Source organism: Morus notabilis, unplaced genomic scaffold (genome assembly GCF_000414095.1).
Source record: "Morus notabilis unplaced genomic scaffold, ASM41409v2 Scaffold184, whole genome shotgun sequence".
NCBI classification, from domain to species: domain Eukaryota; kingdom Viridiplantae; phylum Streptophyta; class Magnoliopsida; order Rosales; family Moraceae; genus Morus; species Morus notabilis.
In genome coordinates this window covers 1,487,879-1,512,188 of record NW_010387636.1, presented here as the reverse complement: position 1 = coordinate 1,512,188, position 24,310 = coordinate 1,487,879, and the positions used below count along the sequence as shown (strand labels likewise).

Here is a 24,310-nt window from a genome sequence, read left to right as displayed (position 1 = left end):
CATTGAGTCTTTGTAGGGCTATGAATTCCACTATCTATGAATAACGAATCTTCGCATACACGAGTCATACCCCTAATGTACCGGTAAACGTACCTTTACATAATGTCAGGATGTCTCTCTTTGGTACATCAAAAGATACAAGTCAAGCATACGAGTTCATTATTCATCTCAGGATTAAGATGACAACATATAATTCGTCAAAAGTAAATTATTTTATTCAAATAGAACTATTAATTAAAACAATTCAACTTTGGTCCAACCCAATATAGATTTCACCATTAGAAACTATATCAATGTCTCTACCCATGGAGTCCCACCTCCGACAACCAAGACAAGCCGTCTCCGTTAGAAAGTAGACAACATAACAATCTTAATATGAATAAAGCGCCCAACTTTATTCTCTCGCTTGTGGATCATATGATTTAGCCTATCATCTTTCGCTTCCTGTCTTTCGCATGTTCTTCACATTACATGCATGACCTAAAGATTTAGAATGACAGTCTCAGACTTTCAGTTTGCTTATCATACATTTAACTAATATGAACATAACGAGAACAATACATAGATATATGAAATAAATAATCTTTATTAATAGTCAAAATGTCTCAAAGAACATCGTTACATTTATTCTTAATGGCATAAACGCTAACAATTAGATCCATCTATAACCTTATGATAAAACTATCAACTTATGCTTTATTTCCTCATTCCTGTGGGTAAATTAAGAAATTTAATTTGATATTCTATCCTAAGTAATCATACAAATATAATAAAAATTCATGTGGGATAAAATCTATTATATTACATATGATTAATCACAAGTAATGTCCTAATGTAATCCTAAAACACTTAATATATAATTTTAAATAATTAAAGATGTTGTGGCTACTCCTTAATTAATTAAAATTATATGAACCACTTAACATTAATAAATCATAATAAAGGTTCATATTTAATTGCTTGAAACTATATGCAATATTAACCCAAAATATTTAAATATCAATGTACTAATATATTTTAACCTAATATTGCATGTATAATAAATTATACATAACTGAATGATATAAGCACATAAGTATCAAAATTAATTCATTAAGAGTTATTAAAGAATTAATGAACCTTTCATTTAGGTGAGAAATCCATAAAAATTATAAAATGGGTGAACATTTACAAAATACCCATATATACACTTAAAATCTGATTTCTTTTTTTTTTATTAACTTCATCAAAAATGACAAGTCATTTTGAAATATATATGCTGCAAAATTCCATAGAAACGACAAGTCGTTTCTTTGTTCTCAATGAAAAATGACACGGCGTTTTTCCAAAATGACAGCAACTTCACTTCATTCAAAACAACATGTCGTTTTAAATACCAAAGGGCAAAACGACGAGTCGTTTCATATTGATGCTTCTGATTTCTTTAACCAGAAATGACATGTCATTTTCCTAGCCAAACGAAAATGACACATCGTTTTGCACTAGAGCGCAAATTCTTCAACTGAAAAGCGACATGTCGTTTTATAAGCCAAAGGCAAAACAACATGTCGTTTTGGCAGGTTTCTGGGCATTGATTCAACAAAAAATGATGTGTCGTTTTCTATGCCAAATGAAGACGACATGTCGTTTTGGCACTGGCCTGTAATTTTCCTTAGCAGAAAAAGACATGTCGTTTTATATACCCAAAGGCAAAACGACATGTCATTTTTTCCATTGGCCTGCGCTTATCTTCCACAGAAATGACATGTTGTTTTATATACCAAAAGGCAAAACAAAATGTCATTTCAGTGTCCTGGGCTGCGCTTCATGTTCAACAAAAACACCATGTCATTTTATATACCAAAAGGCAAAACGACATATCATTTTCTTTTTGCACTGTTGAAGCTTCTTCAACCTTCAACTGGGTCGTTTCTGACCCGGTTTCAACCCGAAATGAAACTCGCCTTTTTCTTATGATTTTGACGACCAAAATTGATGTTTAAAACTCATAATTGATAGAAATTTGATTTCCCAAAGATTCCTAATCTCAGTTTCCATCAAAATTGTCTAAATCATATCTTTGAAATCAAAGTTTTCTACCGGCCTGTCAGAAAACTAAAAACGTGAGGAACAACAAGGCAGAGGCAAACTATGGCTCTAATACCAAATGTTGGGATTTATTAATGATCTAAACATGCTGCTAGCAAAGCTGGGTAGCAATTAGATCAAATGCAAAATTAAAGAAACAAATCAAAAATCACCTCCGGCCATTGATGTTCTCGGTGGGTAAAAGGAAAAACTCGGTTTCAGTTCTTCTAACCTCACTCAATCTCTCGTTGATGGTGTATATGTTTTCTGAATAGAGATTGCAGGCTTAGGGACCTAAAGCAACGTGCTATATCCCTTTTTATAGACTCTGCCCATCACAAAGTCCTTTTTGGACGTTCACTGAAGTGGGCAACGGTGGATAACTGAAGATGAATCTGGCTAATCACGTTCCTTTAATGGTGGAATAGGATGGACCACATTCTAATGATCAAGGTCTCGGTTGGTTACCGAGATTTAAGGGAAAAATCCAACACGCCAAACAAAAATCTTCACATTTTCGATCGACTTTCCCCTCCAGCGAGTCGCCATGAGTTTTTGCCTGCATTGCCCTGAAGTAACCTGATTTAACAGTGTATCTACCGTTGTTGTCATAATGCCACATGAGGAGATCATCATTTCTATGCATCCTGATTGGAATATCCAGTATGATCTCAGCATCAATAGGAGAAAAGTGATGCTTAACAAATTTAACCATACTCCTCTAAAGGAAGAAGAAGCTCGGAAACCAGCCAGTCCCTGCAATCATCATTAGGACTTGTGATAGGCCAGAAATATACTGGATGAGGAATCCAAGGGTCTTCAAAAATGCACGCGAATTGAGCAGCCATCACCAACTCTCCACCGCACTTCTAATTGTAGCAAGTCTCGTCCCCAAACAAAACTGCGCCATTAGTAAGATGCATTATGTCTTGCACTAGCTTGTAAAAAAGAAGAGTTAGGAAAATAACACGCTTTGAGCACCTTTGCCACCAACGAATCAGGATTCGCAAGGATACGCTAGCATTGCTTAGCTAACATCGCCTGATTGAAAACAGCTAAATCTCTAAAGCCAAACCACCCTCTGACTTTTGGAAAGGCCAAATAACGCTCATGAGGCACACGCTGAATCACATCCCTTTTATCTTCAGTGACATTGGGACTAAAAGTAAAGGATGACTTTTGGAAATTTATACTTTGTCCCGACGCCATTTCATAGGTATGCAAAATCTCCTTAACTTTCAAGTATTCTTCTACCTCTGCCTTACAAAAAATTAGACTATTATCCGAAAAAAGAGATGACTTACTCATGGGCCAAGTCGCGAGCAAGATAAACCCGTCATACTTTTATCACACACCGCCCCATTAATTAAAGCGAAAAGGCCTTCAGCACAAAGAATGAATTGTGTCTCGACAACTCAAAAGACAATGGCCGCGGTTAGAATTGATCCCGTTTTTATTTTTCATGTTTTGCAAGAAAAAAATGAAAACGTTTTTAAAACGGCGTTTGCCACAATAAAGAAAAAAAACAGAAATTAAAATGATTTTTTAGTTTAGTGTAAAATGAGAGAGAAATAAAAAACGACGTTTAGTCATTTTTATTTTTTATTTTTGTTTTCTCCTCACGAGAGCAGAGGTAGATATATAGAGACATTAATGAGTTTTTTTATAATGAAAATAATCTCTTGATAAAACTACCCAACGCATTTTCAAAAATGATTTCTGTCTGAGATTGAAAACGTTTTCATTTTCATTTTCATGCAAAATAAAATTATTTTATAATGAGTTCTAAACGCACTCAATAATTTATATTATCATTATTATTATTATTTATTATTATTATTATTAAGCAACCGTGTCACACACTACATAATATACATACATTTTCACCAAAAATCATTTTTTCAATTCTTATTTCCCAAAAAAGAAATTTCAAGCCCTAAAAAATCAAAAAAAATCAAAAATCAATTTAGTATCCACTGTTATATGAAAACATCTCAAAATTGTATCATTATTTTAAAAAAGTAATTTATCTTCCTAATAATATTAAATAAATAGGTACTTTTCAAGTTTTAAAAAACCTCTCGGGAGCACCCTATGACTGGAGATACAAGAACGGGCCGGCCCGGCCTGGCCCATTCTCCTAGGCCCATGGGACAGCGGGCTGGGCCGGCTCAGCCCACAAATTTTTTGGGCCGGGTCGGACCGACCCGAATAAGAATGACCTCGGCCCAACCCACACCACGGGTTAATTTTACGTGGGCCAGGCTGGACCATACCGCGGGTTAGGATGGGCCATGCCATGGGCCTTGAATGGGCCGGCCCACTTAAGGCCCATCTAAGCATGCAATTTTTAATTTTTTAATTTTAATTTTAATTTTTGAATTTTTAAATAAGTTAACAAATATATATGTTTGAATAATCAATGGAAATATAAAAAATGATATTTTATTTACGATTACCTCATTAAATAAAAATCTTTCGAAGGAAAACCCAATGGGGCATAATCTTGGTAAAAAAAAAGAGTATAATAAGGATAATTATACATAAGATGTTTACAAAATTACTAAAAAGAAAGAAAAAAAAAACATAAAAATATTATAGGCCTAGATGGGTTGGGCTGGTTCGGGCCATTATGGACCTAGACGGGTCGGGCGAGGCCGGCCCATCATGGACCTAGACGGGCCGGCCAGCCCGGGCCAAGCCCAGTCTGGCCCATGATTTTTCATGGGTCGTGCCGGGCCGGCCCATGGGCTAATATATGTTGGCCCAGCCCAGCCCACCAATATTTATAGACTGGGCCGTACCTTGAACAGTGACGGGCCGTGCCGGCCCGGCCCATCACTGTGTCAAGATGGACCTAGACCGGCCCACGGGCCCCGGCCCATTGTTGCATCTCTACCTATGACCCTTTTCGAACATAGAATATCGTTTCTACTTTTTTATTTAATTAATTTTTTTTTAAGAAAATAGAATATCTTAAAACATATAAAAATTAAAAAAGATCCTCAAAGTTTTTATATTGCTGAAATATGAATTTCAAAAGAAATGTTTCTGAAATATTTTTGTTAACATTTTAGATTTTTTAATTTCTAATTAATTAATTAAAAATAAATGACTCAAGAAAGGACTTCAGAATACTCGAGGACTATATGTTGTCCTCATTTTCCTACCTCTCATGTCATTTAAATTAAACAATCTAATCATATGAATAAAAACCTAATACAAAAATTTACCAATTCATGAGGTGCCAAATTTTAATTGAAATGACAGTTAAGAAGACATAAAAATAAGATATCAATTCTTGATTCAGAATAGTCCGAATGCATTTGCTAAAACTCAAAAGTACATATTTATTATTATTAAAAATAAAATAATTTACTTTCAAAATGTTTCAATATATGCCTAAAATTGTTTCATCCCTTACAAAAAAAAGATAACACTTCTCAACAAATAAAGATGAAAATATAAAATTATCATTTTCCCTCTCTCTAACAAGATGAGAGACTTCAAACTTGAAAGATAAAGAAAGCCACTCGCTAATTGAAGAATTCAACTTGAAAAACAAAGGCTCGATTAATTATACGGGAAAAAAAGTTATTGGTTTCCTTCACAAGATGGGAAATTCAACCTGGAGATAAGACCTTCCTTGTTTTGTGGATTTGGGTTGGTTTAAACCATAGATTTAGTTCAATTCCAAGATAATATTGGGATTGCCAAAACAACATTTAGATATGCAAATTCGAAAGTCAAAATCTCAAATACAACCTCTCACCCTTTTGCTTTGCTAAATGTATGTTTAAACTGCCTTTTTTAAACCATGTTGTAAACCGTTTATTTCGCTGATTCGAGTTTATAATTCGAATTTTGCTACAGTAAAAAACTCTCACAAACAATCACATCTAACTTTTTTACTAGAATAAAAAGCTCTCACATAAAATCACATCTCAACTCGAATTAAAAACTCGAATCAACGAACTAAACGACTCTTAAAGATGTTAAAAATGAAAAATGTTCCAACCATCCACTTTTGAACCAGCGAACCAGATAAACAATAATGACAGCAAATCAACTTTTTTTTTTTCTTTCTTTTTTTAAATGGAGTTATCTAATTACCGGGAGTCCCCGATCAATATCAATATTTTTTTCAAAACTTCCAAAAAAAAAAAAAAAAAAAAAAAGGGGATAATCTCAACCTACTTTTACATCAATAACCGCGTCTCAATGGATAATGGAACAAGAAAAAGTCGATCCAAAAAAAAAAAACTCAACCTCGCATTTACTTTTTAAAAAATTTGGCAAATAATTACTCATGCAATTTACAAGTTTAGAGAGAACTTTTAAGCAAATTTAACTAATTAAATGAGACACATTAGAGACATTACAATAAATTTACAAATTCGGGAGGACTTGCTTTGCTAAACCAGTTTAATAGGTGTGGTATTTGCTAAACCACGACATTTGGGATAATTGTGCCAAAAACGCTAATGAATTTGTTATACCTCATCAACTCGGGTCTGAAGCCAGACCCCACACAAACTGAAATCTTTATTGAAAGCCCTCCTTAGGCCCCTCAAGTGAAATATTAAAACGCACAGGGGTGAACTACGGTGAAAATAACAACAGAAAAACAAAGCAAGACTGAACAAAAGAGGAAAAAACTGATTATTTCCATGGCTTGGACTAACCATGGGCGCTAGTCTGGAATCGCGCTTTCTCCTTCTCCTTCACTTCACTGCCTTGCGTCTTGTCATACTCTTTCACAAAGCAAATTTTCAAGCCCCAAAATTGAAATTTCATCAAGTTAGAGCCATACAAAATGAACACGAATCTAATCAAAAATTGAAAAGAAAAAAAAAAAAAAAACTTCATTCAAATCATCAAATGAAAACTTTAGGCTGTGTGTGTGTGTTTTTAGCGTACTTCAGGCTTTATTCAACAGGGTGAAAGAAAGTAGAAAGGTTTAATAAATAATTAAGCAAATAACATGACAAAATAGAAAGGAGAAAACCCACACCGACCCTTTAATTACTCCTTTAGGAAAGAGTATATGTTTAATGTTATTGTTATTAAGATTTAATTTATAATCTCTCATTATTTCTTTCTTCTTCCTCCTAAAAAAAAACAATGAATTCAAAATCATTTCCCTAAATTCCCTCACCCCACCCCTTCTCCCAAACAAGCTCTTAAATATAAGCTCATATGAAGTAGGCGGGTCTAAAAACAGATGCCAAATATGGTCTTCCATAATACAAATTTCTTTTAAAAAAAAAATAATAATACAAATTTCTCCACATATATATATATATATATATATATATATTCAGAGAATTTCTCATGCCATATAGTATTAGATAAAAGGAAAGCCTTTTCCATACCAGGGTGGTTCTCATGAATAGATGACCGATCCTTCTCATCCTTGGGAACGGACTGGTTCCCTCCATAGATTCCTCCAAATCCTTCTTCATCGGACCTCGTCGCATACCCTTCCCCAAAAGAATGGGACATCACGTCTCTAATAGTACCCCCCAAATCCAATTTCAAAAAACCAATCAGAATTAACTCACAAAAAAATATCGCTTCAAAATCAAAAAATTAAAAACCCAAAAAAAAAAAAAAGTGCACATCTTATTATTATTACTCACCCAGTTTTTTCATTAGGATTGTCTTCCTTTCCCTTGTCCATGTTATGTGTCGTTTCTGGTTCCCTAGAAGAAGAGCCAGTAGTAACTTGCTTGAACCTGACCAAGGAAGCTTTGTGGCCAAAGTTTAATGGCAGAGGCTGTGAAATCAAACAAGGTGAATGACTTCGAACTGATGATCTGAGAGTGTGAATCATGTTTCGCTTTCTTATATCTTCTGGAGTTCAATATTTATAACCATTTTGCAAGTAAATGAGCCAATATATCGATGCTGATATAGTGATATTTCTAAGTTGGTCCGATTTGATTAGCACAAAAAAAGTTGGTCTGATTTTTGGTTGTGACACGTAGTAATTGCAAGTAACGTGTCCTTTTTTTTTGGGTTACAACTTTTGCCTTTAGTTCCTTCGTGTCATGATTGAAACCTTTCCAGAAAAGCTGATTAACATCTGCCCTCACCACTTTATACTTGGGAGCTATCTTCCTTTCTTTTCTTTTTATTTTTTATTTTTTATTTTTATTTTGCTTTATTTTAATAATTTAATAATTTTCTGTCGGATGAGGACTCATTTATTTGATGTATTTAAATTTATGATTTTAATTTTATTACAATATTTTTTTTAATAAAAAATTTAAATTTTAAAATTAAAATTAAGAATTATTAATTTAAATGCATAAATTGAACGGCCCTGCAAAACTATAAGAGGCTCGAGAGCTGTGCGATAATTGCAGAATTCCTTTTTTTTTTAAAAAAAGAGGAAATTTCAGTTAATAATTAAGTCTATAAAGACTCTAAAATAGTAGCAAATGACCTTTAAATATAAGAGTATTCAGCTACAGACAAAAACTAAATCTACCAATAATGATGAATGAGAGTGTCAAGTTCTAATGGGGAAGACTGGTTGACACATTAATAATCGAGTGCAACAAATCTCGTTTAATAAAACCATAACAGTTGATTGATAAAATCAGCCAACCGAGATCTAAAGACCCAGAACACTAAGATCACTCACCAATATAAAAGAGTGGGATGACAATTCTGTTATTACATGATGAAAACATAAAAATTGAAACGACATAATTAATATCGTCTTTATTACATTAAATAAGATAAATATCATGTCACGTTAATTAAAAAATCATGATATGACGCAAAATAAGATAAAAAATAGGGACATATGAGCTCAATTGTATAAATTATACTTTGATCTAGTAATTTCTTATATCTTGGGTTATGTCCATGCCAGCTTGGGAACTCAATGAAGGGTTGGCCGAGGTAGGTCAACTAGCATGTTAACACATATTTTATATAAGACCAGTTAAAAACGCTCTCTTTGCGTGACTCATTTAAAATAACAGTTATATAAATCGTCAGAAAAAAAGAGAAAGAAAAAAGAAAAGATAGAAGGATAGTAATAATTAATATATTATCAATATTGGCCACACTAATAATTAAATTACATACATAATAAATATTGAAAAATAGAGAAAGGGTCAAAATGAATAAATAAAAAAAGTTTTAGAACAAAAAGAATAAAAGTAAAATTTCCGGACAAAAATATAAAATAGTAAAAGAAATAACTACGGCCCCGTTCACTTCACCGATTCGAGTTTAGAATTCGAGTTTTGCTACAGTAAAAAGTTCTCAGAAACAGTCACATCTAACTTTTTTGCTACAGTAAAAAGCTCTCACATAAAGTCACATCTCAACTCGAATTAAAAACTCGAATCAGTGAACTAAACGGGTCATAAATTAAAGAAATAAACAAATTTTAAGGTAAAGACGAAAAATAAGATTAGGAAAAAAGGAGAGGGTAAAAACTACGGGACAAAAGTTACAAAAGTAAAAAAAAAAAAAAAAAAAAAAAAAAAAAAAAAAAAAAAAAAGACAAATAACTTAACCAAATTTTGAATAGTGTTTTTGTGTTTAGATGAATAGTAAATGCACTCACTTTTCTCTCTTTTCTATTATAGTTAATAGATTTTGTGTTTCATTGTTAGGTACATGTATTACTATTGTTACTTTTGATTATTGTGGTGGATCAATTTTATAAATGCTTTCGAATTATGTATTTTTTTCAAAATGTCTTCCTGATATTTCAAAACCGTTCAAACATCTTATGATCTATAGAAAATAGATCAAGTTGCACCATCCATTTACTTTCGTTTATAAAACTAGCGGTTTAACTGACGTGACACACCATTAAATATTAGATTAATTTTTATAAATGCCCTCTAAACTATGTACCATTAATAATGTGTCACGTCAGCAAAAACGTTAGTTTTATAGACAAAAGTGGACGCAGGGGCATTTTGATCTGTTTTTTTATAGATAAGATGGTGTTTTTAACTATTTTAAAAGATCAGGATACATTTTAAAAAATAGTATATAGTTTGGGAGGTATTTATAAAATTAATCCTATTGTGGTCTGTCTATTTTCTTTTTTTAGATGTTATTATTTTTTGTAGAATTGATATTTTAACATATGTTTATGTCTCTAACATTTTTAGGTTTCTTTTAATGTACTTTTTTTTCTCTTCTATTAATTCTTGGAGTTATCTAGAGGATTACTTGCAGTAGTCTAATAGATTACTCCTATTGCTGACATGATGCCCGAGACAGGTGTTTTATGTTGAGTTCGTGACATAATTTGGTAGATTTCAAGGTGTAATCTTGTAAATTACTCTTGCGATCAACAAAGTCAACACGTGATATGTGTTGATTCTGGATTAATCTGGTTAATTATTGTTTATAATCTACTGAGCAACACTGAAGATAAATAGTAATGTATTTTAAAAAGGCTACATAATTATCTAAGATCTCTTGGTCTAGTGATACTGGAGGGTTGAGTAGGGTGAGGTTTGAGTGAGGGGTTGCGGGTTCAATCTCGTGTTGTTTAATAAAAAAAAAAGGCCACATAATTTAGTAAATTACCTATGTTGATCTAGTAGATACCTCCTGCAGTTGATGCTAAGACGACCATTACTGTGTGTTGAAAATACTATATAATCTTGTAAATTATTTATGTCAAATCTATTATGTTAATCCAGCGACTAACACGGACTGTCCTCGATGGTCACTATTATTTTCGAATACATCTAGTAGATTCTCAGTGATAATCTAGTAGACTATGCATTGGTATCAATGGAGGTAATTTTGATAAAACATTTGACCTTTTACTGTTCTTATTGTGTTGCAGACTTCGAACCCTTGTTATTAAAGTGACATAATTTTTAGCATGCCTTATCCTAGTGGCATTCTTGGCATTCATAAAGACCTAAAAAAATGGGAGTAACAATAGTGTAAGAAATAATTCTGCAAGTCGATCCCATTTAAACTTCATATTTAAGATATGCCTCTGGTTTAATATTATTATCAATCTGTCATTTTATAATTATTGAGATAAAATTATTCAGAATAAACCCTTTTTATCTGGTGGTAATGAAATTTTATAACTGATTTTAAGAGGGAAAAATAAGTGATAATTACACCACATGGTAAAATTTAATATCTTAATTTGAAATTTAACAAAATTTTCAGAAAGTTATAAATATAACAAAAAATGACATGATCATTATCATAAAGATGTTACATTTTGTACTGTATAATAATACAGTCATTGTTCTAATGATATTATAATTTTGATATTTTTGTAATATTTTTAAAATTTTTAAAGCGCCGAAACAATAAAAAAAACACTCAAATGTGATAATTTAAGGGAGAAAGAGAGAAATAGGAGTAAGACTTGAGATGAATTAAAATTAATAGGTCAATAGTTTACATAAGTTAATAAATAGACCAAATTACTGTTTTTGTCTATAACTTGTCTGGTTATGAACCATAACTTGACAAGTTATTATCCATAAATCACGGTTTTTGTCCATAACTTGTCTGGCTATGAATCATAAATTAACAAATTTATCTATAATTTATCTAATTATGAATCATAACTTGATAAGTTATGACTTATTAATTTCTATAACTAAAAGTTGACCTATATACTTCCTCAAGCTTTTTCTACTATTTTTTAATGGTAGCCTTTTCCAGGAAAGCCCAATAGATATCTATTAGGTCGTGTTCAAGCCCAAAATATTAGTTTAGACCCAGAGTAGTCACTATACCCACCAAGCCCAATGGCAGTGTGGCTGTATTGGCACGGCAAGCGAACTAGAATTCATTATCCTCTACGAACGCAATCAGCGTAGTTGGTAATGATTATGAGACGTCACTTTATTAACCAAAACATAAACAATGTCCCCAGAAGGTGGGACCAGCCGACCGTTGCAGCTTGTTGTATGACGTCATCAATCCCCTTCCGTCTACTCGGGCTTTCTGAACCAGATCTATCCCGTCAAAAACCTCGTCAGTCTTGGTCTCACAAAACTCGATTTGCGGGGGAAAAAAAAATCTTATCGGGTATGGTTAGTTTTTAACTCTTAAATTTAAGAGTTATTTTCTTTTTTGATAATTTAAGTTGAGAATTTAATTAAGAGCCCGTTTAGTTCATGAATTATAATTATGAGATTATAATTATTTTTAATTTATGTGTATTTTTTGTGAGAAAAAATATTGCAACGAATCATGAACCATGATTCGAATTAGAGAACGAATCCTCTAACCAAACGGGCTCTAAGTGTTTAGTATAAGGATTCGTGTTATAGTTTGAATCATAATTCGTGACTTGTTATAGTATTTTTTTTTATAAAAAAATACACATAAACTGAGAATAATTTTAAATTATAATTCTAAAATTATAAACTAAACGTCCACTTATACATTTAAAAAAATATTATAGTATAAAAATTAATGTTAAATTTTTATAAAAAAAAGACTGCATCAATAAAATTTGAGTCGTAATTTAAATTGTAAAAATATTAAAAAAATTATGCTAAATAAATATATAAATTTAATCGGTAATAAATAAAAAATTTCTAGCAATTTAATTTTTTTTACTAGAAAACTAAAAAAAAATAATAATAATAATTCTGGCCAAACGCCAAAAACCTCCTGCAAAGACATTGCACGGCTGTGACGTTATTGTCAACAATTTCACACGCACCGTCTCCTCTTCTGCTAAATTGTTTTGTATACGGACACGGGACACCGACTCTTCTCTGCCTAGCTTCTGTTTTTGGCTCCTTTTTTCCTTTTTCTCTTTTTAATTTTTCGGGGAGCAGAACGTCAAATGATTTCACCGGAACCGTCCGTACACGCCATAAAGAAAAACAAGAAAGGAAGGAAAGAAAAAGGAAAAATCTTATGGCCTTCTGTATGGTGTACTGAACGTCTTGTATATTTTTTCCTTGACTCACTCCTTTTGGATTTGACCCCCCAGTTTGCCAGTTCCAGACTCGCTAATTGATACTTGCAAAAATCTGTCTGCATGGGATTTTTTATTTATTTATTTTTCCAAAATCAAAGCAAATATTCATTAGTTTGTGTAAGCATTCCTGGCTAGTGGTGCTCGCTTTTCATTGTGCCATCCTTTTCAGGGTGATCTTAATACGTACAATTTTTTTTTTCTTCTTTTTAATGAATAATGTTCTTTAAACTACTGTAAGTTTGTAAGATCGCTGTCTGACCTTTTTAGATTTTCTAGCGAGGAATGATGCAAGTTTTACCGCATAATATCGGCCATGAATGCTTAGCTAGAGTGGGCAAGAGATGTTTTATTACTATTATAATTATTACTAGTTTTTTACCTTAAGATGAAAAAGAAGGTAAAAACAAAGCCCTGCAGTGGGACACGTGCAATTGGGAGCTAACTAGAGATGGGAAAGAAAAAGACACTACATAGAACTCGTCATCCCTCTTCCACATGTGGCCAAAATATAGATTTTATTTTGTTTAGTAAATTAAAAGGAAAAAATAGTGATAAAATGCATAGATATTTGGGATACGGATTCAGAATCATGATTTAAAATTATTTTTAATTTACGTGTATTTTTTATAAAAAAAAAATACTATAACGAACTACGAACCATGATTCGAATCATGACATGAATTCTTATACCAAACACTAGTGACCTTTATACAATAAAGTATCCTCATTAAGTCCATGTTGCTTAAACATTATATTCGATTAAATGAACAATAAGAATAATGCTAGAAACACTAACTCTAATCTCAATTTTTTTTACTAACGTGGTATACGAGTTGCCATTCTTATATTAATAGTAACTGTATCTATCAATAAAAAGATGATAATTCTATATTACGTAAATTGATATAAAATAATTATGATTAGAATTAGTGTCTCTAGCACTACTCAATAAAATCAAAATTTGATATTTGATGTAACGGTTGAAAATAGAGCCTTATCTGTGATATTACTTATAAACTTGCATAGTCTGTTTAAATGCTGAGTTGTTTTTTTTTCTTTTTAATTTTTTTAATTTTTTTAATTTTTTTATACACTTATGTAAAACTGCAGCTGCTGAAGTGAACTGCAAAACTGGCAAAGCTATTGGTATATTTTCTAATCTAACAATCCATATAAGATTATTCATGTCGTGTGGAAAAATATGCGCTGCCACGTCAGAGACGACTGACCCTTAAAAGGAGGAGAGGCCTCCAGATGGCCGACCCTTCTAAGAAGGAGAGGCCTCTAGACGGCCGATCCTTCCAAGGAGTAGAGGCCTCCAGACGGCCAACCATTCCAAGAAGGAGAGGCCTCCAGATGGCTGACCCTTAAAAGGAGGGGAGGCCTCCAGACGGCCGACTCTTCTAAGGAGGAGAGGCCTAGAGACGGCCGACTCCTCCAAGGAGGAGAGGCCTCCAAGAAGCAGGTTCTTAAACCTGCCAAGAGCCCCAAGGGGCATCCATGAGGCCGACCCCTCCAAGGAGGAGAGGCCTCCAAGAAGCAGGTTCTTAACCCTGCCAAGAGCCCTAAGGGGCATCCATAAGGCCGACCTCTCCAAGGAGGAGAGGCCTCCAGATGGCCGACTCTTCTAAGGAGGAGAGGCCTAGAGACGTCCGACTCCTCCAAGGAGGAGAGGGCTCTATGAAGAAGGTTCTTAAACCTGCCAAGAGCCCTAAGGGGCATCAATGAGGCCGACCCCTCCAAGGAAGAAAGGTTCTTAAACCTGCCAAGAGCCCTAAGGGGCATCCATGAGGCCGACCTCTCTAAGGAGGAGAGGCATCCATGAAATAGGTTTTTAAACTTGCCAAGAGCCCCAAGGGGCATCCATGAGGCCGACCCCTCCAAGGAGGAGAGGCCTCCATGAAGAAGGTTTTTACCTGCCAAGAGCCCCAAGGGGCATCCATGAGGCCGACCCCTCCAAGGAAGAAAGGCCTCCATGAAGAAGGTTCTTAAACTTGCCAAGAGCCCCAAGGGGCATCCAAGAGGCCGACGCCTCCAAGGAATAGAGGCCTCCAGGAAGAAGGTTCTTAACCCTGCCAAGAGCCCTAAGGGGCATCCATGAGGCCGACCTCTCTAAGGAGGAGAGGCATCCATGAAATAGGTTTTTAACCTTGCCAAGAGCCCCAAGGGGCATCCAAGAGGCCGACGCCTCCAAGGAATAGAGGCCTCCAGGAAGAAGGTTCTTAACCCTGCCAAGAGCCCTAAGGGGCATCCATGAGGCGGATCCCTCCAAGGAGGAGAGGCCTCCATGAAGAAGATTCTTAAACCTGCCAAGAGCCCCAAGGGGCATCCAAACGGCCGACGCCTTTAAGGAGGAGAGGCATCTATGAAGCCGACCCCTTCAAGGAGGAGAGGCCTCCATGAAGAAGGTTCTTAAACCTGCCAAGAACCCCTAGGGGCATTCGAACGGCCGACGCCTCCAAGGAGGATAGGCCTCCATGAGGCCAACCCCTCCAAGGAGGAAAAGCCTCCATGAGGCCGACCCCTCCAAAGAGGAGAGACCTCCATGAAAAAGGTTCTTAAACCTGCCAAGAGCCTCAAGGGGCATCCGAATGGTCGATGTCTCTAAGGAGGAAAGGCCTCCAGACGGCCGACCCTTCCAAGGAGGAAAGGCCTCATAGGAAGCCGACCGTATAAACATGGGTCCACATCTCCAGAAAGGCCCCTGAGTGGACAAAGGAGTTACGTCTGGGTTTGAAGAATGTCAGTAATGCATGCATTAATTACAAGCCCATAAACCACCATTCAATGGACAGTGGATGATTAAAGGGGGATGTGCATAGCCGCAATAGGGGACAAATTGGATGAGTGAACAGTGAAAAATGTGGTGACAGGCTATGGGTCTGGGTTCATAGGCTAGTACGCCACTCAAGTGGATGGGCCTACCAAGAAAAACCACCCATGAAGTAATCTCTGGGCTATAAACGAGGTAAGGCCCCAAATGAAAGGGATATATCTCTCTCTCTTGGATTCTCCATCTCTCTTCCTCACTCTATATGTAATTAGAGAATGGAAAAGATATATGCAAAAACACAGTGGATGTAGCTCTTGATTAACAGAGTGAACCACTATAAATTTCGTGTGTGCCATTTCATTCAAGCATTACACTCATATTACTTTCGCCACAAAGCTTATTCAAACACTTTGCAAGCATTATTTTCAGTATATAACCAGTATTAGGTACCTTACGGGATACCAAGAGGTGACCCGGCATGATCCTGTTGACGAAATGTCACCGTCAACGATTGGCGACTCCGCTGGGGACCGAACTTAGAATCTCTAGTTCATACGTTTGACCCCCGACAACAAAGAACTAGTCAGCAACCATGCCTCCAAGAAAAAGAGATGTTGCCATCAATCAAGGCAGCCGAATGGAGGAAACCACCAAACATCCGACGAATGACGGGATTGAAGAAAACCAACCTTCGGTTAGGAATGAAGTTCCACCCCTAAACGTGCTGCGACCTGATCCCTTGCAGATGAAGGCCCAGCTCACCACTCTGACTGACCTGGTGCGGGGGTTGATGACTGTCGTTGAGCGATTGGATGGAAGAAACTTGATGTTGCCTTTAGAAGACGTCCCGAGACCACTGGGAGCTACCGTGGCTGGAAACTAGAATCTCGGTGACCGTCAAGATGCCCTAGAAGGAATCGGGGATAGTGAAAATCTTAGAGGTGATCCGAGGCCTTGACCTTCCCAATCCTCTGGCAGTCGTCAAAGAGACGCCAGAGCCGGGCTCATGAAAACTGAGTAGCCAGAGGCCTGGAAAACCCCGAAGCGCCACCTTAGAACCCAGATGGAAACCTTCCTGGAGATTCGGGGTCGGTGCAAGTGGGCGGAGAGGCAAGGGGCAGACTAAACGCACAAAGGGCAGAAGCTCCAAGAGGAGCCGGCTCAGCAATCTCAACGGAGGAGGCACGAGCCATTATAGAGCGCATGACCAGCCTGGAGCAAAAACTCACGGGCGATGTCGCCGGCCAAAAGAAGAATATAGGATAAGTGGCCGAGGTGGTGAACGTCGACATCACTCCTATCCGGACGCACGACCACCCATTTACCGCGGAAATTATGGTGCCACCTCTCCCCGATAAATACAGGTCATCGTCGATCCCACCGTATGACGGCCGAGGGGATCCCAACGATCACCTGGAGATGTACACAGGGCACATGCTCCTACATGGATATGCCGAGGAAATCATGTGTCGAGCCTTCCGAAACCATTTAACGGATTCTGCTAGGAGATGGTTCCGAACGCTAAAACCAAACTCTATCTCGAGTTGGGACAAGTTAAAGGAGGCTTTCTCCCTTCAATTCATAGGAGTGAAAAATATATGTCCCTCCAAAACAGAATTTGACGACAATATACCAAAAGCCGATCGAGTCATTAAAAGAATGGCTTGCGAGGAATGGAGAAGCTGTCGCCGCCACGACAGACATAACCGACCGGGAGGCCTTGATGGGGGCATTATCTAGCATGAAGAAGATTACCTCCTTCAAAAGAAAGTTAAACCGGAAGCCCCCGTCAAGTTACAAAGAATTCCTAGCGCAAACGCAAGGATACATTAACGCCGAGGAGGTTGACGCCAACGACCATGACCACCGATCCAATAAGAATAAAAACTCAGAGCAAGGGTCGACCCCAGGGAAACAAGATGGAAAGAAATGGCGAAGCGGAGACAAACAGCCCGCCTCAACATCGAACCCTCTAAAAGCCAAAAAGCAAAGGCAACATGAAAACCGAATAGCCAACTCCTCCAAGGAGGATTCAACCAAAGATTCATTATAGTAGGAAATAAATTGGCAGGCAAAAAGAGGCGCTAAAGCAAAATCCCAACCTAGCTCGAGGCAGTCCAAAAGAAAGCCTCGACCTGGGGGGCAGATGTTGGGTGGCAAAATATGCGCCACCACGTCAGAGACGGCCGACCCTTAAAAGGAGGAGAGGCCTCTGGACGGATGACCCTTCCAAGGAGGAGAGGCCTCAAGACGGCCGACCCTTCCAAGGAAGAGAGGCCTCCAGACGGCCGACCCCTCCAAGGAGGAGAGGCCTCCAAGAAGCAGGTTCTTAAACCTTCCAAGAGCCCCAAGGGGCATCCATGAGGCCGACCCCTCAAGGGAGGAGAGGCCTCCATGAAGAAGGTTCTTAAACCTACCAAGAGCCCCATAGGGCATCCATGAGGCCGACCCCTCTAAGGAGGAAAGGCCTCCATGAAGAAGGTTCTTAAACCTGCCAAGAGCCCCAAGGGGCATCCATGAGGCCGACACCTCCAAGGAGGAGAGCCCTCCATGAAGAAGGTTCTTAAACCTGTCAAGAGTCCCAAGGGGCATCCATGAGGCCGACCCCTCTAAGGAGGAGAGGCCTCCATGAAGAAGATTATTAAATCTGCCAAGAGCTCTAAGGGGCATCCGAATGGCTGACCCCTCTAAAGAGGAGATGCCTCCATGAAGAAGGTTCTTAAACCTGCCAAGTGCCGCAAGTGGCATCCGAACGGCCGACGCCTCGAAGGAGGAGAGGCATCCATGAAGAAGGTTCTTAAACCTGCCAAGAACCCCAAGGGGCATCCGAACGGCCGACGCCTTCAAGGAGGAGAGGCCTCCACGAGGCCGACCTCTCCAAGGAGGAGAGGCCTCCATGAGGCCGACCCTTCCAATGAGGAGAGGCCTTCATGAAGAAGGTTCTTAAACCTGCCAAGAGCCCTAAGGGGCATCCGAACGGCCGACGCCTCTAATGAGGAGAGGCCTCCAAACGGCCGACCTTTCCAAGGAAGAGAGGCCTCCAGACGGCCGATCCTTCCAAGGAGGAGAGGCCTCATAAGAAGCCGACTGTATAAACATGGGTCCACATCTCCAGAAAGGCCCCTGGGTGGACAAAGGAGTTACGTCTGGGTTTGAAGAATGTCAGTAATGCAGGCATCAATTACAAGCCTATAAACCACCATTTAATGGACGGTGAAGGATTAAAGGGGGATGTGCATAGCCGCAATAGGGGACAAATTGGATGTGTGAACAATGAAAAATGTGGTGACAGGCTATGGGTCTGGGTTCATAGGCTAGTAGGCCACTTAAGTGGATGGGCCTACCAAGAAAAACCACCAAAGAAGTAATCTCTGGGCTATAGAAGGCCCCGAATGAAAGGGATATCTCTCTCTCGGATTCTCCATCTCTCTTCCTCACTCTACATGTAATTAGAGAATGATATATGCAAAAACACAGTAGATGTAGCTCTAAATTAACAGGGCGAACCACTATAAATTTCGTGTGTGCCCTTTCATTCAAGCATTACACTCATATTATTTTCACCACAAAGCTTATTCAAACACTTGACAAGCATTATTTTCAGTATATAACGAGTATTAGACCGGTAAACCTACGGAATATCAAGGGGTGACCCGGCGTGATCCTGTTGACGAAATTTTACCGTCAACAATTCACTTTGACGCAAATTCTATTGCAATCATTTTTCATTTTGAAGAATTGGTGAGAGCGAAAACTGGGAGTAAGACCGGCCCCTAGGGGCGGGGAGCGGGTCCCATTTTGCCATTGAGGAAGTAGCTATTGTGCACAGACAAGCGGGATTTGAAGACACATACCAAACCCCACAAAGTGCATTCTTAGTTTGGTATGTGACCCTTTGCCTGTCGAAATCAAATTTCTAAAATGCTTGCAACGTTCCTTCCACAATGACCCCGACTGGTCACAATCAGTCCGACCATAAGCAGAGCATTATGCAGACCACTCCTCCGTTTGTCATTAACCATGGCCCATTGATTCATGCAGACTTGGGAAACAGGCCGGGTTTTTCTTTCCAAGTTATCTCTGTTATGCAAGAGACATTGAACAAAGAATAGAGAAAGAGAGAGACGTGAGAGTATGAGTGGCTTCTTTTAAAGTTTTGAGCAAATGGGAAAGAGGCTTCGATTGCACAGCGAAAAGGACATGCATTAAAAGCCATGATCAAGAGTAGAGAATTCCAATTATATTTAGGAAAGGTAGAACAATTGGCAAGGAGTGCTATGCTCAAAAGTGTTTCAAGTCATTTTCTTAATAATAGGTTTTGAGGAAATGGATTGCGAGACCAAATGCAAACACACCTTTTTTTTTTAATGTAGAAACTTGAATGGCAAGTGAAAGGGATATTGGTGTGGCAGATTTACTTAAAACAGCTAAGCTAATTCTGAATAAAGGTCTTCATCAAAAACCCATTACAGAAATCACAGCTTTGTATAGATTAGATAATTGGGCTCCATTGAATACTAATAACAGAACCTGGGGGATAATGACACAATTCTCATGTCAGATATCCATTGCTGCAAGTCATAAAATTTTCTGATTTCTGATGTTTTAAAGGTTTCAGAAAAATAGCAGATACACAGGCCATGGTCCACTGCAATATGTGAAGCAGCATAAATATGGCTACAAGAAGAGAAGATTGACAACCAAACTTCAAAAATACAAATACATTAACAAGTCATCTCTGAAATAATTTATCATGGTTAATCTTTTCAATCTAATAAGAAGGGTAAAAGCTAAATTCATATCAAAACTAAACCAATCAACCCAAATTTACATACAGAATCAAATTACAAACACCAAAGGGAAAATTGCCTTCCTTCCCCCTTCGATTTTCAATTACTTTTTCTACAATTAGTCATATTCGAGATTCAAACCCTGTAAGAAAAACCCTAATTAAAAAGAAAAGGCAGAATAAAAAGATATATGAGACCATTATAACGTTGGAAAACTAGAGTAGAGATGAACTGAAAAACCAACAAAAGCAACTTCTGGCCCTTCCAAAAAAGCTTCAAAAGACTTTGCTAATTCGGTGCTTCAAATTGGTGCTAGATCGAAACCAATAATTACTGTAACTTCCACAAAGGAGTAGCACCAAACAAGACCATTAATGGCGTATAAGGTAGTAATACTTGCAATGGTTCCCAAACCAGAGATAAAAGACCTGGCGAAAACCAACTTTTTACCAATTGATGATAAAAAAGAAAACAACCCCATCATCATCAACGCCATGATGAAACGGTCAAAAGAGGGACATCGTTCCACGCCAAGGACAGAAAACCAGGTGCTGATTCAACCAGAGAATACAAAGAACTGTAATTGTAGTTCCACAAAAGGATCTTCGCTTGGCTCACCGCGTAATGGCTCAAACCCACTGGCTGAAAATCCGAATTCTCCATCAAAATCTTCCATCGCTCTCTACCTTCCATTCGTTCTCTCTTTATTCCCGGTTCCTCCGGTCCCACGACGCCGGAGATTCGCCGGCCGAACAAAAGCCTCTCAACTTGGAGCCTCTCCGGCGAGTCTCTGCTCAGATTTGGCTCCAGAGACTCGAAGACGGCCGTGTAGTATCTCAACGCGTTCTTGAAGCGCTTCATGAACCCTAACTCGTTCAAGCTCGCCTCGTACTCTCCTAGGGTTATGATCTTTGGGTTCAGCGATTTGGCCAATCGGAGAGCAGTCTGTACGGCGATCGGAGTCTCGTCGAGGAGATTGTAGAGTTGAAGCATGAAGTTCACGGCCAAGACCTCGTCTTCTTCGACTCGGAAACTCGACTCGTTGAGCTCGCCGATCGGAATCAGGACCGGTTCGAACTCGAAGTTCAGTTCCAGAAGCTTCGCGAACTCGCAGAGGCGATTCCCCGTCGCGAACAGCGACGCCGCCGGAGATCTACCCAGAGCAAGAGCAGGTATGCCGGAGATCCTGATCTTGTTGGGCTTTCCGGTGGGCCGAGTTGCCAGAGCCTGCAAAAGCGCGGCCCATTGGATTCCCTGGACGATACCGAAGTCAACTATGTGGATCTTGCTCGCTCTTTCAGTGGCTTCGAGTATTGCCTGGTTCGCCGTCAAATGAGCGAACTTGGAGTACGGACAAGCGTCGTTCAGAGCCTTGTAAGGAAGCGTGAAGTCCTCCGAAACGCCGTCGTACACGGCCAAGCTTTTCTTCTCCGATTGAAGAGAGACTCTGTTGTACAAAGCCTCCGTGAAGTGGAAAGTGACTCTCTCAATCGGATCCCCTTGCTCCGACACCGATTCACTGAGTCGAATCAGCTGTTTTACGGCGCGGTCCGGCTCGGACTCAGTGAGCCGAGCGCAGTCGATTAGGGCTTTAAGAATAGGCGGAGCCGACTCGATTTCCGGCGAGCTGGTGGAGACTCCGGCGATGGCGTCGCTCTTGTGTGGAGGCGGTGGATTCGCCGATTTAGTGTCCTTTGCCGCCATTGGCGGAGACGGAGGAGCCGGCGGCGGGATCCATGGAGATACCTGTTGCTGAAGAGGATTAGGGCTTTTCTGGCTTTCAGCGAACAGGACTCGGTTGAGATCGGACGGCGAGGAGCAAGGGACGCTGAGTCGACTGGGACAAGCGGTGGCGAACGGATCGGAACCGTAGAGGACGAAATCCGCATTGCTCTGCCACGCGTCGCAACCGGATGGTAGATTGGAACTATCCGTTGAGTCACCGCCGCCTATTATGCTGTCCATCCACTCGTCCGAGTCGAACTCGCCGCCCGGACCGGCGCAGAAATCGGAGAATCTAAACCCAGCGGAGTGCTGCTCCAAGTGAGGGAACTGAAAACCCGGTTCGCCGGTATCGGAACCGCCGGCGACTTGAAATGGGTCATGGAAGCCCGGGCCCGTTAGGCCGTATGCCAAATTGGGGGTGTTGGACATGGTGTGGTGAGTGGTGGTTGTTGTGGCGGCGGCCCATGGGCTGAGAGAGAAAGGGCTGAGACCGGTGAGCTGCTGGTTTTGGTGGTTCTGCTGCTGCTGTTGCTCTTGCTGTTGTTTCTGCTTGATGACTTGCTGAGCAATTGCCATTAGATTGCCACTGTCCGCGCACATATATGCCATTCTCCGGCCAAATCTCGCCGGAAAACTCTGCACTCACATTACCCAAAAACAAAAATCAGCTAAGAGACGATATAATCAAGAGAAAGAGAGAGAAAAATAGAAACACGGAGAGTGAGAGAGAGAAGACCCACACAACTTGAGGCCCAGGTAACTAGAGCACAACTTGCTCTGCTAAAGCGGTATTTTAAGAGAGAGAGAGAGAGAGAGAGAGAGAGAGGAGAGGGAGGGGGCGTTTAGAAGTGAAGGTATTTAAAGATGAAAAAGCTCAATCGCGGAACTGAGGAAGAGGAGGACAAAGAAAGGAGCTGATAACTAAAGTCCATGGAAAATGAAACAAAAGGGTCCCACTTTCTCCCTTCAGAACAAAATTTTAAAGAACAAAGAGGAAAGTAAATATAAAAGAAAGAAAGAAAGAAAAAATATTAATTAAATAAAAGAAAAAACTCAAAATGCTGAGAACAATATATAGTAGTGTACGACCACCCTGCTACTACCAATCCTATTAACACTCTCTCTCCTCCTTTCTTTCTTTATTTCTCTCTTTCTCTCTCTGTATAGTAGCTGCGGCATGCATGACGTGGCGCCCATACAGCAGTGGGGCCCGCGTTCTCGATATGACAACACCATCTCATGGACGTCCACGTGTTCCACTTTTCCTCCCGCTGTGTTCGGGGACCTTGACATGGGAAGTGGGCCCCAGAATCCGTCTCTCTTTCCTTTCGTCGTCATGACACGTCGATTTACGGCGCGTCGATGTCGCCGTCGCCCTTGACGTCATCGCTCGCGATCTTTTTGGTAGGAGCTAAGCGGATCCTCACCGTCCATTCAGTTGATTTCCAGATTGCGCTGCTGGCTTCAGCTACAACGTACTAAAAATCCCAGTGGACTGACCAGTGACCTCCCCCACCGTAATAAAAAAGGTCGTAAAGTTGGATTGTGTTCGCTGTGTTGTAATTTTATCGCTTTAAGGGGTTGTGGTATTCAAATTTTGTGTCACAATTTATCTACTAATATAGTAATATGTATTTTATTATCTGAATTTAAGTAATATTTTACAAAAGTTTTATTCATATTTTTTTTACTAAAATTAAATTAAATTTAGTTAATTATTTACATCCAGATGTAATTAGAATTGCCACCTACTTGGCCAATTCTATTTTAGAAGAAATTAAAAAAAAATCATTTAAAAGATGTCATATTTACATTTATGCCATCAATCAGGTAAATTTAGCATTTATCTCATTTAATTCACCAAAAAGTATATTGTATTTTTTTTTTTTTTGTCTCTATAAAGATGATCGGATATCTTCTAACTCGGGTCTTTTTAGAGTGTATTATAGTAGAACATCAAAACCAACACAGATAATGAGAAATTAAATGACA

At 38.8% G+C, this 24,310-nt stretch overlaps 2 protein-coding genes across 2 annotated transcripts; both read right to left on the bottom strand.

The window, feature by feature from the left end:
* Positions 1-6,470: 6,470 nt before the first annotated feature.
* Positions 6,471-7,947, bottom strand: LOC21409471. Its single transcript, XM_010115192.2, has 3 exons — positions 7,710-7,947; positions 7,443-7,579; positions 6,471-6,821 (listed from the first exon to the last, which is right to left on the bottom strand). The coding sequence occupies exons 1-3, from the start codon at positions 7,901-7,903 to the stop codon at positions 6,748-6,750; spliced, it is 405 nt and encodes a 134-aa protein (XP_010113494.1). The 5' UTR covers positions 7,904-7,947; the 3' UTR covers positions 6,471-6,747.
* Positions 7,948-20,540: 12,593 nt separating this feature from the next.
* On the bottom strand, positions 20,541-23,253 carry LOC21409470 (SCARECROW-LIKE protein 7). The gene is made up of 2 exons (XM_010115191.2): positions 23,059-23,253; positions 20,541-22,954 (listed from the first exon to the last, which is right to left on the bottom strand). Exon 2 carries the CDS (start codon positions 22,925-22,927, stop codon positions 21,080-21,082), a length of 1,848 nt encoding a protein of 615 aa, XP_010113493.1. The 5' UTR covers positions 22,928-22,954; positions 23,059-23,253; the 3' UTR covers positions 20,541-21,079.
* Positions 23,254-24,310: the final 1,057 nt, after the last annotated feature.